The sequence below is a fragment of the Physeter macrocephalus genome, chromosome 11 (assembly GCF_002837175.3).
Source record: "Physeter macrocephalus isolate SW-GA chromosome 11, ASM283717v5, whole genome shotgun sequence".
NCBI classification, from domain to species: Eukaryota; Metazoa; Chordata; class Mammalia; order Artiodactyla; family Physeteridae; genus Physeter; species Physeter macrocephalus.
Genome location: NC_041224.1, coordinates 52363687 through 52379961, shown reverse-complemented (window position 1 = coordinate 52379961; position 16275 = coordinate 52363687). Strand labels below are relative to the sequence as shown.

General features: G+C 40.0%; 1 protein-coding gene across 4 annotated transcripts in view; it reads left to right on the top strand.

Annotated features, from left to right (window-relative positions):
- The window catches only part of MYO1E (myosin IE), a 206416-nt gene that overhangs the window by 87369 nt on the left and 102772 nt on the right, over positions 1–16275 (top strand). For 3 of the 4 annotated variants that reach the window (XM_007128512.4, XM_055087997.1, XM_028496517.2), the window contains exons 2-4: positions 1570–1713; positions 7906–7995; positions 11044–11138. In XM_007128512.4, coding sequence (XP_007128574.1) covers positions 1570–1713; positions 7906–7995; positions 11044–11138 — 329 coding nt within the window. Of the gene's footprint in view, positions 1–1569; positions 1714–7905; positions 7996–9145; positions 9185–11043; positions 11139–16275 lie in introns of those variants that run through there. The other variant, XM_055087998.1, reaches the window with a different exon arrangement.

Below are 16275 nucleotides of genomic sequence, written 5' to 3'. Positions count from 1 at the left end.
TCTAATTCAGAAATTTTTTCTCCTTTTTCCAAACTCTTCTCAAAAGTAAACTCCTGAGGAGGGAGAGGAGCCAGTCTTGCTTGGTTCAGTGCCCACCACGCTTGTCCAGCGTGTGACATGTCCAGTAGGATGCACAGAGAGCTTGAAGGGAAGGGGAGTCTTCTAATATCTTGCCATGTATTATTTGTCATTATTTCCTATGTATTGGCTTTTTTTTTTTTTTTTTTTTTTTGCCCCGTGAGTGTAAATTATAATGAATATCCTTCCGTGTCTAGTCTTGTCTGGCAAATTCAAAATATTTTAGGTCCACTTCACGGCACCTTCTCCAGGAAGTGATTTCTGTCTCTCCTGGGGCAAAGGAGTCTCCACCCACTGCTAGAACACCCATTTTACGTGTGTTTACATGTTGACTGTTGCTGACGCAGAAATTATGAATCATTTGGTGGCTATCTCTCATGTCTTTCAGGAGACCATGAGCTCCCCAAATGCAGCCACAGTGGGGCTCCCATCTGCCCTTAGCTCCAGGACTTGGCACGTAGTCCAACACATGGGGGATCCCACTGCAGAAATGCCAAGTGATAGGAAGCCCTGCGGGCCACAGGGTGCTCAGAGGCCACCCCTGGTGTTAAGTTGTAAATCCAGTAAACAGACAAGGGCTCTACCTATCCAAAGAAGCTGTGAGATCAGACGAGGTTCTTCTGTCCGTAGCATGTTCTGTGATCGTGTTTAGGCCGTCCTGTCCATTTCCTTGTTAATATAGCAGTGATCAGTCTTCAAAATGTAGCTTATCTTTTGAATGTGGAAGGCCAGTATTACATCGACAGTGGTAAATTCATGGATGGAAAGCAATTCAGATGGCTTGAGAAATTATGACAATGTGACCTAGCCATTGTGGGATACATATTCTTTCCACTTCTGAGTTCTGTCATATAATTTGCAAAACAAGTCTAGAAAGTTTCTGTTTCATTGCTTATTTTACCTGTCAATTCTACAAAACAGTAAGGTTGAAGGAATTATCCAAGCCCATTGATCATTTACTGTGCTGTACTCTGGATACCGCTTGGTGCTTTACATGTTTTATTTAATCCTTACAGCAACTCTATGAACTGGGTCTTATTTCCCATTTTTACAAAGAGAGAAAAGCCTAAGTGACACAAAAGCTTAGATCACTTTTCCCCACTTCACTTATGTGGCAAAGCGGAAATCTGAATCCAGATCTTTTTTTTTTTTTTGCGATACGCGGTACTCTCACTGTTGTGGCCCCTCCGGCCGCGGAGCACAGGCTCCGGACGCGCAGGCCCAGCGGCCATGGCTCACGGGCCCAGCTGCTCCGCGGCATGCGGGATCCTCCCGGACCGGGGCATGAACCCGCGTCCCCTGCAGCGGCAGGCGGACTCCCAACCACTTCGCCACCAGGGAAGCCCAAATCCAGATCTATTGATAGCAAGATCTTTGTTTGCTTTGCTCATTCTCATTTGATATAAGGAATATTTGGGAACTCAGTGACATTTTTTTTTTCCTCCAGGGGAAAATAAACCATCCTCATAATTGTGTGTTTTCTGTTTGCAGGGAAGCAGAGGTGCCTACCGGTACCACTGGCAGAGCCACAATGTCAAGCACAGTGGCGTGGATGACATGGTGCTACTCTCCAAGATCACAGAGAATGCCATCGTGGAGAATCTAAAGAAGAGATACATGGACGACTACATTTTTGTATCCTTTATTGGTTTCTTTGGACATTTCTAAGTGAGATGACATGTCCATCCTAGTATAAGAGATCCATCTGAAATTCTGAACTGACACTATACGCTCAAGTCATTTTCACCATTGCAGAATGTGGTTTTGTACTTTTTGTCCCTTGGTTGCGGCTGTAGGAAGGGCAGAGTTGGTGCCAAAGTTTTCCCCTGGCATTTCACGAAAGCAAGATGGACCCAGGGACTTCCCTGGTGGTTAAGACTCCGTGCTTCCACTGCAGGGGGCACGGGTTCCATCCCTGGTCAGGGAACTAAGATCCCGCATGCCGCGCCGTGTGGCCAGAAAAAGAAAAGATGCAGCCCAGTATTCCTCTATTTCAATCAATGGCACTGTACCTTTGACGTGCTCTAGCCACCCACGTGGTGTCTAAAACCTGTGCTCTTCCTAGAGAACGTCCTGGTCTGCAGAATTCTGTCGATAGTGCTCCCTAATTGCAAAGCGGAGACGGTTAAGTCCAGACTTAAAAGGTTTAAAAAAGATTGCCTCATGCAAAACATATGCCATTTTGCCAGTTTTTCTGCATTCTTATGTTTACGAAAAGAAACATGAGAGAGAAGTGGAGATCAACTGTTGAAAATGTCTGACATTCTTGAGTTGTTTTTTATGTTTCAATTTTAGCTTGCCAGATACCAGTTTTTTGGTAGGACTTTAAAAAATTCAGAATGGAAATTTGATTCAAATATGTGTTGACTTCATATAAACAGAGAACTGTGATAGTGCTTAAGTTCCTACAGGATTCAGGAGTTCTGTTTGGTGCACCTATGTAAAGTTCTTTTAATAGAATTATTGTGCAGTTGGTCATAGATAAGCAAGGGTCTGTGAAAATCTATACAGTAGTACCAGAAAGTTTAACTGTGATGCTCTTGGTGGCTTCTGAAGGTATGGTGTTCTGGATGATGATTAAAAGTGGAGTCTTTGCAACTATTGTAACATACATTTTAGATTTTAACCTCCAAACCTTGGGAAGGTAAAGTTTTCACATTCATAGCTTCTGTTTATTTACAACGCTCCTTTGACTCTTAGGTAGAAACACCCATACCAGTGCAGCAGTACTTTTGCAGGGACTGCCTATTCCATCATTGGTGAGGAGGGAGTTCAACTCACCAGGTGTTAATATTAATAGACATTATTCCAGGGCACTTGGACGGTTCTAACCAATACTGTGCTGTTTCTTGTTTACCACAGGAAATTTTTCCAAATATCTAGGTAGTTAAATCCCTAAACCTCTGCTTTTAAGCATTAACAGATATATTTGGATTCATTAGCCACATTATAATAGCATCTTGATCAGGTGTGGAAGCCCACTGCCTAAAGACAAAATCCCACCCACCACAGGATTTTATTGGAACGTAGCCATGCTTGTTGGTTTACTTATTGTCTGTGGCTGCTTTTGGCTACCATGGCAGAGTTGAGTATTTGCAACAGACCCTATGGTGCACAGAGCCTAAACTATTCTCTGATCCTTTACAGAAAACATTTGTTGACTCCTAGATACCTGCACAGAGCTTCCTTTAATTGTATGGAAGCAGTTTTATTCAGTTGTAAGTTTTCATTTTATTTGGTCAAAAAAATTGAAATATGCTCACTTTATCTGGGCTTATCATCATTAAAAGATTTTAATCGCTTTTATGTGCAAGACCTATGGCACATGGAAACTGGCCAATGACGCATCAGAAAGAGTTGGGATGAATCTGGACAGCCTGGCTTCAAGCTTTAATCTGCATGAGCTTGGTGACCTTACACAAGTTTTGTGATCTGTGTTCCTTGATTTCCTCACCTGTAAAATGGGAGTGATGATAAAACCTGCCACATGAGGCTGTTGTAGGGTAAAATGAAATAATGAATGCAGTGAGTACAACGTAAGCATTAGTTATTATTATCGTACACTAAGGCAAGTGTATAAGTTCCTCCCATATTTCTGAACTATGTTCCAAAACTTCAATGATAAAGTTGCTTATTGGACATTCAAATGCATTTTACCATAGAAGCTTTTATTTATTTATTTTATTTAAAAATTTTTTTAATTTATTTTATTTTATTTTTGGCTGCGTTGGGTCTTCATTGCTGCACGCGGGCTTTTCTCTAGTTGCCGCGAGTGGGGGCTACTCTTCGTTGCGGTGTGCGGGCTTCTCACTGCGGTGGCTTCTCTTGTTGCGGAGCACAGGCTCTAGGTGCATGGGCTTCAGTAGTTGTGGCACTCAGGCTCAGTAGTTGTGGCACTCAGGCTCAGTAGTTGTGGCTCGAGAGCTCTAGAGCACAGGCTCATTAGTTGTGGTGCACGTGCTTAGTTGCTCCGCGGCACGTGGGAATTTCCCGGACCAGGGCTCGAACCCATGTCCCCTGCATTGGCAGGCAGATTCTTAGCCAATGCGCCACCATGGAAGCCCCATAGAAGCTTTTAAATGGAGGATTGGTTTATTGACAAGCCCATAAAAGACTCATTTCCAATGGATGTAGTTGAACTCATTATTCATTGGAATGTTTTTAGAACGTGGGCTCAGCTTATTACATTATTTACATAGGCATGGTTTGTTTTTTAAAAAATATTTATTTTATTTATTTATTTTTGGCTGTGTTGGGTCTTCGTTGCCGCGTGCGGGTTTTCTCTGGTTGCAGCGAGCGGGAGCTACTCTTCACTGCTGTGCGCGGGCTTCTCATTACGGTGGCTTCTCTTGTGGAGCACGGGCTCTAGGCGCGCAGGCTTCAGTAGTTGTGGCACACGGGCTTAGTTGCTCCGCAGCATGTGGGATCTTCCCGGACCAGGGCTTGAACCCGTGTCCCCTGCGTTGGCAGGCAGATTCTTAACCACTGCGCCACTAGGGAAGCCCTATAGGCGTGGCTTTTGATCAGCTGGGTAAGAAAAGAAAACAATGTCAGTGGTTATCAGCAGCCAGTCCACCATCAACCTAGACAGACTCACTTTTCCCCCTGCAGATCATTTACCCCTAAAACGCTAGAAACTCCTAAGAACAGGGACTATGTCTTCTATACCTTTTAAAAAGCAAAGTTTAAAAACCACTTTAAAGCAATATGTGTTCATTTAACACGATTTACAAAATGCAGTTAACTAGAAAGGAGAACATTAAAATCCCCTGCTATCCCACCATATAAGGTTTGTTCCTATTAACCTGTTGTATATTTTTCAATTTAATCACAGATAAACATATCTATGCTTAGATATGTGCTTTCTTGTTAATTTTAGCCAAAAAATGGCATCATCCTGCATTGTTTATTTCTTAGTTTCCTGCATAATTCTTGGCATGGTGCATTATATTAGATGTTCATTGAAAATTTGTTGACTATGAAGACTTGCTTTTTATATTCAGACAGCAGAATTTTAAAGTGACTCACCCAGAGGGGGCTGATTCCCAGCCTTTGAATTAATGTCTTTGAATCAATGACTGACTAATCGTGTGTTCTTCCAAGGAGATGAGTTAGTTGACCACTAATAGACTTCGTGTTGTAGAAACCTCTGCCCACTCAGTATATGAGAAACTCGACATCAGCATGCTTTCCGGCAATAGCACAGAGCAGCTTTCAGCTTTGAGGAAGCTTGATGGCTCTGTTGGATGTTTATGAGATAATACCAAGGGTCTAACTGTAAATCTTTTCCTCTGATAAGTGATAAAAGCCTCCTTTCAATGCCAAGGGAATGTTACGATAGAGTAGAATTATTTTGAATGAGTTTTTCCTCCTCTCTCTCCTAAGCTTAATAGTTAAGACAAGAAGAGATTCGCCTTTAGGTTAAGTTATAAAATTGCTCATTTTACCTATTCTACATCTCATAGCAGCACATTGTTTCGTACTGAAGGTCGGCATTTGGAACAATCAATTGTTAATGCATTCAGGCTGACTGCACATTTCTTTGTTCCACATTAGAAAAAAAAATCTACTTGGAAAATGCGAACATTGTTAACCAACAAAAACCCATTTTTTTCAGCTATTTATCCTAAGACCAGAAAGGTTTCATTTACTATCTATTTTTCCTGAGTGTTTCCACACTTCTTACAATTACATTCTAAAATATAGGAGGGAAACCTTGCAGTATTTTCTCTCTGCTTGGTGAGAGAGATATCATTTATAGCCACTTGGCTGACAAAAATAGTTCCTGTACAAAGCACTCCATGCTCATTTGGTCCAACTTTCTCCAAACTTGTTTTTCCTCAAAGACCACATGCTTGCGTGTGCTTGGCATTTTCAGCCCTTGAATTAGGAGTTGAGACACTTGTGCCAGACCAACCAGAGCTCAGGGCAGCGCCATTGATTTGAATGAGGTGTGACCCTTGGCCGTCAGTTCATGTTGGGGGGCAGCCACTGCAGTGAGATGAACATGAGTCAGGTTTCTGGAGCCAGGGGCTTAAGTTCCAGCTCCATCGTCTACACATATGTGACTTCATGCAAATCACCTCACCTCCCTGTCCCACCTCAGTGATGAGTCCAGGCAGGTTGACTAGATCAGTGTGGGCAGTTTGGGGGAATTCACTGGCTATTTAAATGTTTTATTTTTTAAAAAAAACTTTAAACTCTTAACCTTGCCTTATAAGAACATTAAAAACAAATTTACAGAAGCTGCACTACCATCACATTTCATAAAAGAAAGAATATTTTAACACCCAAAAAGTAGAAAGGAAATAGTGTAAGAATAAAGGATGGTCCTTTATACTGAATACATTGGGCTTTATAAAAAATTCAGGGCACTGTTTCTCTTTTTGTCGTTCTTGCTACAGATTGATGAAAGTACAAGGATCCACAGAGCAGTATTTGGGAAACAATCAATTAAAGATCTTTTGGCTGCCTTCTGTCTTGCATATGCTGTTAAAGAAGATGGCATTTATCTTATTTCCGGTTGTTGTTTTTTTTAATCATAACCTTGTGTATCTCCATACAATTTGAAAATTAACCTTGGGCCACACCTTTCCAGCCAAAGTTTGTGTGGGTAGAGACAATGACGGAACAGCTTTTTCCAAAGGCACACCTGAATTATGCAGCAGGGAGTGGGAGTGAGTATTGGAGTTACCTGGAGAAGTGACCCAACCCAGTAGATGACCTGTGCTGTCAGGGAAGTAGCTGAGGTCTCTGCAGACCCATGCAGGTGGGAAAAACATATTTGTTTCCTTTAAATTCCAAATCAAATTCTCTTGTCTCCATTCTGATTTAAGTAAATTTGTAGCTAGATAGGAGCTACGTTATTCATTTCAAACCAAACTTTATTTTTCAGGAGTCCTCCCAAATAATACCGCCCGCGAGAGCCCTACTGGGATCTCTCTTCCAATATGAGTCGTGGATTCAGGATTGGCCTAGAATACTCCAAAAGAGGTTTTTTTCTTTGAATGTCTCCTTGCCAGAGTTTATGTAGACTACTTAGTGAAAATCAAGACTTTACAAGATGTCTTTTCACATAGCAGACTATTAACAGTAAAAAAAAAAAAAGTTGGTTCCTGACTTTCCCAGGTGGCACAGTGGTTAAGAATCGCCTGCCATTGCAGGGTACATGGGTTCAAGCCCTGGTCCGGGAAGATCCCACATGCCGCGGAGCAACTAAGCCCGTGCGCCACAACTACTGAGCCTGCGCTCTAGAGCCCACGAGCCACAACTACTGAAGCCTGTGCACCTAGAGCCCATGCTCTGCAACAAGAGTAGCCCCCGTTCGCCGCAGCTAGAGAAAGCCCATGTGTAGCAATGAAGACCCAACGCAGCCAAAAATAAATTAAAAAAAAAAAAGAGCAGGACTGTTCAGTTCATCTTATATCCCTCTACTTGTTAAACAGGTAAATGAATATGTTTTTAGTGTACCTAAGAGACATGAAATTTCCAAGGAAAAAATATTTGCTCTTTTTACTCCTTGGTCATTTGTTTTGTTTTTTCCTAGCTGTGCATCTCACCAGTCTTGAAAGAATGTGCTTCAATTCACTTAAAATAACAATTTCTTTTAGTAACACTTTGGTAATTAAGTTCATTACTCTTCCTGAAGAACAAAACCTGAGCTAGTTGGTAATTGCTTTTGTCTTTATTTGTAATCTTTTAGAAGACAAACCTGTGAGCTTTTCGTTGGGACAGTCTTTATGAATTCTTGATAACATCTGGTTGCTTAATTCAAAAAATGTGTAGCTATGAAGATTAATGATAGACCTTAACTGGATTTAAACTCAGACATATATAGGATCTGTATTAATCTCAGTCAACCCTTTCAAGCAGATGCCATATTTTGGGGAAAAGGAAATTGAAATGTACCAAGGAGCGGTAAGTTACATGCCACATAAATTACTGTAGTGTTTGGGGGCTTTTATGATGCATGGGCAATTGAAGTTTGCACTACATTTGCATTTGCTTATTATGAATTATTTATTGGGGAAATGCAAGTAGGTGACATTGTTTGATTTTTAATAATGTGCTGCTCTTTAGAGTACAGCTCAAAAAAGCATAGGAGTATTATTATTGGAACATTATATACAAAGTTAGTTAAACAGGATGTAGGACTTACAGCTTCAGGCATCTTCCTCCTTCCACATATGTCACAAAATTCTAAGGACTAAAAAAAAAACACTACTCGGTAAAAAATAAATAGGGCAACATGAACTTTTCTCTGCAAATCACTTAAGCTGTGGCTATGAGTGGAACATGAAAAATGAATCTTTTATTACTTCATTTATTAATGTGACCCTGATCTCTATTCAGACCCAGGTCCATAGCCATTTCAGTTGTGTGATAAAAATAGAATCCATAATCCTAATTAATATATTTCGTCCCATGGCTGATCACTTCCCCAGGCCTCCCCATCTCTGCATCTTTTTCCTTCCCTCTTTCCTTTACAGCAGAAGCACAAGAGCGTTCATTAATCCTGACCCCTGGAAAACAAACAAAAGGGAGCCCACACAAATTCATCAGTTGAAGTGGAAGGCAATTTACCCAGAGCAAGAGCCCACCCCATTGTTGCCAGATGAATGGTGCTGGTAGCTGGAGCCGAAGGAGGCTGCCACACGAAAGACCTTTGATAATGCTGCCTTTATGGGAGCCCAGCACAAGGGAAACACTGTCAGTAGAGGCTGGGCCCTGCCCTGGAGCCCTGATCAGCAGGGCCACGGGGCAGCAGGCACGGAGCTGGCTTGGCGTCCTCAATGACAGCCAAAGCGGGGTGGGTGGAAGTGCTGTGTATTCATGTTGTTTCTTCCCATTTCTCTGAAAAGCATTGCTACATGAGTCCCTTTCAGATCATTCATCTTTTGAAGAGTTCTCTTTAAAGAAATGCCCTAGAATTTTTAAAAATATATTTATTTTTAACTGCTAATGGTAACAGAATGTTGTAAAATTGGTATTTACTTAGTGCCAGGTACTATGTTACACTTGCAGCAATAATAAATCAGCCCTGTATGCTGGCTATGGATCACTCTTCATCCCCGTTTCACAGATGAGGAAACTGGAGCTCAGAGAGGTAAAGTACTTGGAATATATTGAGTGTTGAAGCTGGGAGTTGAAGTCAGGTCTCAGTGACTTTCAGGGGTAAGGGAAGATCAGGTAGAGGAAATGCTTACCCTATAATTCTCATCGGTAGCTGAGAAGTACCATGAGTCCATAGATGGGAAACCAATTTGAAAACTAAGAAGTGACATGCAGAGGTCAAGTATAACTAGCTAAGTGACTTTGAAGCCTTATTGGGCAATGACTTGCCCACTCCTTTGCCTCCACTGCTCACAGCTTTCTCTCCACTCCATTTCCTTCCATTTTCCATCCTTTATTTTTTGTTTTTTTCTGGCCACGCAGCACAGCATGAAGGATCTTAGTTCCCCAACCAGGGATTGAACCTGTGCCCACTGCAGTGGAAGCTTGGAGTCTTAACCACTGGACCACCAGAGAAGTCCCTCACCCTCTTTTCTTTTCCTGTTTCCCTGTTTTCAAAGAGGTATTAAAGATAATAATGTGAGCAGTCTGGGCTGGAAGAAGACAATTTAAGACTCTTATCCTGCAGTCCCATCTACGCATCCCTTCTCACTATGAGGTGAAGGCAGGAATGACATTATTTTTGTCCCTGTATAGAATTATTCACTCCATCAGTCCCAGGAATAAGCTAGACCCTCATGAGCAGTTTCCTTTCTGAGCCCCCTGCTCACAAGTGGGGAGCCGTGGGCACTGGAAACACCAGTGCTTACCATTTGTGCAGGCATCGAGCAATCTTGCACCCCTTGTCACTCCACTCTGATCCGCCAGAGCTTGCAGTGAGTGGCAATTTCTGGGCCAGGCCCCTTACACTGTAGTAACTTGTTGTGTGACAAGGCTCAAAGCTGGGTTAAGTAAATTCTGCTTTACCTCTGCGTTTTACTTACCTTTTCTAATTACTTTGCCATCCTTCATCTCAGTTACCTTGTGAGATGTGTACCATGGACATTATTATCCCCACTCTAGAGATGCAAACCAGAGAAGGGAAAGACAGAGTCTAAATGTCTTCTCCCTCTGGATTTGGCTTTCTTTTCACTCTTTTATGGTAGATAGTCTTAAATTTAAGGCGTGTTCTTTCTCCAGCTTTCCACCATATGAAGTAGTATTCTTTTTAGTGATTTTTGAGGAAGTGGTGGAAGTGGTGCCAAGAAACTGAAGAAAGCAGGGCTGCAGTCATCCTGACGCTGTGAATTTATTGGTGGATTTATATTTATGCATAGCTAAGATATCCCATGAGACTGAAGCACAAACCCCCTATCTTGGCCTGGTAGGATTTTTTGTTTTTCCATATTGAGATGGAACAAACTGGTCAGATCTGTTTATCTCTTTAAAGAACCACACCTCCTGCCTTCTAATGGAAAGTTTTTAATTTTTTTCCTTATTTTCATATAGTCTCACTTAATTTCCTGTGGGGTCCCAGGATCTTCACCTTGCCTCTTAGAAAAAAAAAAAAAAAAACTATGTAGAAATTCTGAATTAGTGCAAGTCAGATCCAGGTTTTTAGTAAGCCCCTTTTAAGACCTGTTGCCCAAATGTCTTCAGAAACACTTAGAAATGGAATGTGGTCTACAGAGGTGTGCTGGGTCGAAGGGTGTGGTATCGGAGTATCTGAAGACATTGGTTATGTCTGAAGGCTGAATCACACATAGGCCTACAGAAAAGTCCTTCCAAATTCCACCTTCATTGTTTTAGGTGTACCTCCTCATGACCTTAGCAAGTTTATGATTCTTGTATTATGCAGCCTTTAAGACTGGAACTATACAGTGGTGTATTCATTTCCAAGGCCAAGAAAAGAAATGTAATGTGTTGCTTTAACTGACCATGGTTTTGTTTGTTTTATTTTTTTTTCTTTTCCAGGCACAGTATGAAAACCCACCACATATCTATGCTCTTGCAGATAATATGTACAGAAACATGATAATTGACAGAGAGAACCAGTGTGTCATCATCAGGTATGGAAAGGAGCCTTCTTAGGTCCAGGGAACTTGAGACCATGCTGTAGTTAGGATTCTGTCAAGGAGCAATGCTTTTGCAGTAGTTGCTCATTCCAGTGGCTGGTTAATGTATCTGAGTAGCAAGCAGCCTGTTAGCTTTGCCTTGGTTTGTTTTATAACTCCAATTCATAAAAGGTTTGAGCTTCTGTGAGGTTGCTTTTTATACCCCTGTCACTTAAGGCATTAAGGCCTTAGGGCACATGGTTCTAGCTGGCTCTTTCTCTGATTGTCATCAGGCCTTGAAATAAAATCATAAGCCACACCTCCCCTCCCATTTGATTGTATTGTGGCTTTACTCTGAATTGGAGATCCTTTATGTTACAAGTATAGTAAGCGTGTGTCACTATTTTGTCAGCTGGAGTCTTTTCTCTAGGTCCTTCTTTTTCCTTAATAATTTAATATTGGGTTGGCCAGAAAGTTCATTTGGGTTTTTCCATAACACAGAAAATCCTGAACGAACTTTTTGGCCAGTCCAATAGTTCGAGTTTGAACATTTTGCGTTTTTTATCATTTGCTTTTAATTTTCTGAGGGCATTACTGGTCAATGCCAGCATTAGGTGTCTGTAACTACATTTCACAAACCTTGTAACCTGACCTAGCTCTGAGTGTTTGCTGGATTGAAGTGCTTTTACAATTTTGTTTACCATTACGAACATTTTCAAACATACGGAAAATGTAAGCGTCTGTATTTCCATTACTTAGAACTTGACGGTTTTTAACATTTTGTCATATTTGCATTCATCTTCTTTAGTTACTTAATTTTTTAGTCCTTCATTTTTCAAAAATGAAAATTAAAGAAAAAGGTTTTATGGATATTTACAAACGTGAAATTAGAAAGAGAATTATAATAAGCACCTGTGTATCTATCATCCAGCTTGTACAACTATTAATAGTGTACAATATAATAATATAGTGGCCAATCCTGTTTCACCTAGTCCTCCTACCCTGCCCCACTTGATTATTTAAAGCAAATCCTAGGGAGAAAATAATTTCATTGGTCAATAATTTAGCGTGTACCTCGAAAATATCATTCTTATCACACCTGAAAAAACAGAATAATTCTTTCAATGTTGTCTAATATTATCAGTGTTCCAGTTCCATGACTGTCTTACAAATTCTTTTCTACAGTAGATTCATTTTTATTTAGGTTCCAAAGGCTCACACTTTGTCCTGGTTGTGTGTCTCTCAAGTCTGTTGTTAACATTTCTCTCTTGTTCTTTTTGTTTTCTTAGTATTTATCTGTTAAAGAAAAAGGTTTGTCCTGCAGAATTTTCTGTAGTCTGGTGTTAGCTAATTGTATACCGTGACTTTGTACTGTCCTCTCTATTCCTGTAAATTGACAGATCTAGCAGCTTGCTCAGGTTCAGATTCAATTATTTGGCAAAAAAATGCTCCATCATTGATGCTGTGCACTTAATGCCTGTTGGTCTGTCTTTGTGTGATGTTCAAATTTCCAGTGGGTCAATCCATTATAAATTCTCATTTCACAATCATCATTTAATTGATGGTTGAAAAAGAATCATTTTCTAATTTTATTATTCCTTCTACATTAATTTATTAGTTGGAATTTTTATTTGTTTACCATAAAATACAATCTATATGGGAGAATTAGATTAAAAGGCTTGATTTGTTGTCTGTATTTACTAATTTTTCAAGCAATGAGTTGATGCCCTAGCAGCAAAGTAAAATGTTTTTGTTTTCAATATCATTCTACACTGGTAGATTTTAAATACCTTACCTGTTGAACAACATGGCAGTTTTTGTTTAGGCTCAAATAGTCCTACCTTTGGCCAGTGAGAGCCCTTTGTATTGACTTCTTTGTCCCCTTGACATGACTCCGGTAGTCTTTGATAGTTTCCTTATTTAAGATGTTCGAGGCTCGAGGAGCCGAGGAGTGGGGCAGGGCAGCCAGGAGGGAGTAAGAGAGCCTGAATGGAGGCCGGGTCAAAGGTCAGGGCCTTTTCCTGGCTGCCGTGGCAAGGATCCCTACGTAAACACTGCAAGTGATTTTTACCCTGGAATTCAGAAATGTCTACAGGACTGAGACTGGACCTGCTAAAGCTGTCTCAGGGCATTGATGAAGTGTGTTGTTCAAAGGAGGTTTGCCATTGGGAAATATGCCTAAAGAAAAGTAAATAAATGAAGCTTTAGATAAGGAATTGATGAAATAAATCTACAAAGAAGCCTTATTAAACCCTTTCGCATCTTATATATGGAATATACAAGATGTATAAAGAAATATGTTCCTATAAAGTAGGGATAAGGAAATCAGGCTAAAAAACACATAACTCCATTTATAGGTACGGATGGTACCTGTATGTGATTGTGATAGGAATGGGCAATGCAGATATGTTAATGACTTTTAAATTATCTAAAAATATCAAGTTCAAAATTTGTTCAAAAATCAAACAACAAAATTAAATAAAAGGTGAATAGTACAGTATAAAAAGTAGAGCAACAGGAGGACCTTCAAGATGGCAGAGGAGTAAGACGTGGAGATCACCTTCCTCCCCACAAATACATCAAAAATACATCTACATGTGGAACAACTCCTACAGAACACCTACTGAACGCTGGCAGAAGACCTCAGACTTCCCAAAAGCCGTGTGCCTAACAGGGTCTTGGTGCTCCAGCCGGGTGTCAGGCCTGAGCCTCTGAGGTGGGAGAGCCGAGTTCAGGACATCAGTCCTCCAGAGACCTCCTGACCCCTCATAATGTCAATCAGTGAGAGCTCTCCCAGAGATCTCCATCTCAATGCTAAGACCCAGCTCCACTCAACAACCAGCAAGCTCCAGTGCTGGACACCCCATGCCAAACAACTAGCAAGACAGGAACACAACCCCACCCATTAGCAGAGAGGCTGCCTAAAATCATATTAAGTTCACAGACACCCCAAAATACACCACCGCATGCATTCCTGCCCACCAGAAAGACAAGATCCAGCCTCATCCACCAGTGCAGAGAGTCCCACACAGGATAAATCGAAGGCGAAACAAGCCAAGACACATAATAATCAAACTATCAAAAATTAAATACAAAGAAAAATATTAAAAGTAGCAAGGGAGAAGCAACAAATAACATACAAGGGAATCCCCATATTGAAGAGGAAATAGGCAGTGTACCTGAAAAAGAATTCAGAGTAATGATAGTAACAATGATCCAAAATCTCGGAAATAGAATGGAGAAAACACAAGAAACATTTAACAAGGACCTAGAAAAACTAAAGAGCAAATAAACAATGATGAACAGCACAATAAATGAAATTAAAAATTCTCTAGAAGGAATCAATAGCAGAATAACTGAGGCAGAAGAACAGATAAGTGACCTGGAAGATAAAATAGTGGAAATAACTACCACAGAGCAGAACAAAGAAAAAAGAATGAAAAGAATTGAGGACAGTCTCAGAGACCTCTGGGACAACATTAAACGCACCAACATTCTAATTATAGGGGTCCCAGAGGAAGACGAGAAAAAGGAAGGGACTGGGAAAATATTTGAAGAGATTATAGTTGAAAACTTCCCTAATATGGGAAAGGAAATAGTCAATCAAGTCCAGGAAGTGCAGAGAGTCCCATACAGGATAAATCGAAGGCGAAACAAGCCAAGACACATAATAATCAAACTATCAAAAATTAAATACAAAGAAAAATATTAAAAGTAGCAAGGGAGAAGCAACAAATAACATACAAGGGAATCCCCATATGGTTAACAGCTGATTTCTCAGCAGAAACTCTGCAAGCCAGAAGGGAGTAGCAGGACATATTTAAAGTGATGAAACGGAAAACCCTACAACCAAGATTACTATACCCAGCAAGAATCTCATTCAGGTTCGACGGAGAAATTAAACCCTTTACAGACAAGCAAAAGCTAAGAGAAATCGGCAGCACCAAACCAGCTTTACAACAAATGCTAAAGAAACTTTTCTAGGCAGGAAACACAAGAGAAGGAAAAGACCTACAATAACAAACCCAAAACAATTAAGAAAATGGTAATAGGAACATACATATCGATAACTACCTTAAATGTAAATGGATTAAATGCTCCAAACAAAAGACACAGACTGGCAGAATGGATACAAAAACAAGTCCCATATATAGGAGAAGGACACTATATAATGATCAAGGGATCGATCCATGAAGAAGATATAACAATTGTAAATATTTATGCACTCAACATAGGAGCACCTCAATACATAAGGCAAATGCTAACAGCCATAAAAGGGGAAATCGACAGTAACACAATCATAGTAGGGGACTTTAACACCCCACTTTCACCAATGGACAGATCATCCAAAATGAAAATAAATAAGGAAACACAGCTTTAAATGACATTAAACAAGATGGACTTAATTGATATTTGTAGGTCATTCCATCCAAAAACAACAGAATACACTTTCATCTCAAGTGCTCATGGAACATTCTCCAGGATAGATCGTATCTTGGGTCACAAATCAAGCCTTGGTAAATTTAAAAAAATTGAAATTGTGTCAAGTATCTTTTCCTACTACAACACTATGAGACTAGATATCAATTACTGGAAAAAAAAAACTCTAAAAAATACAAACACATGGAAGCTAAACAATACACTGCTAAATAACCAAAAGATCACTTAGGAAATCAAAAACTACCTAGAAACAAATGACAATGAAAACACGACAACCCAAAACCTATGGGATGCACCAAAAGCAGTTCTAAGAGCGAAGTTTATAGCAATACAGTCCTACCTCAAGAAAGAAGAAAATAAAATAAATAAATAAATAAATAAATAAAAAAGAAAGAAGAAACATCTCAAATAAACAACCTGACCTTATACCTAAAGCAATTAGAGAAATAAGAACAAAAAAACCCCGAAGTTAGCAGAAGGAGAGAAATCATAAAGATCAGATCAGAAATAAATGAAAAAGGAATGAAGGAAACAGTAACAAAGATCAATAAAACTATAAAATGGTTCTTTGAGAAGATAAACAAAATTGATAAACCATTAGCCAGACTCATCAAGAAAAAAAGGGAAAAGACTCAATAGAATTAGAAATGAAAAAGGAGAAGTAATAACTATCACTGCAGAAATACAAAGGTTCATGAGAGATTACTACAAG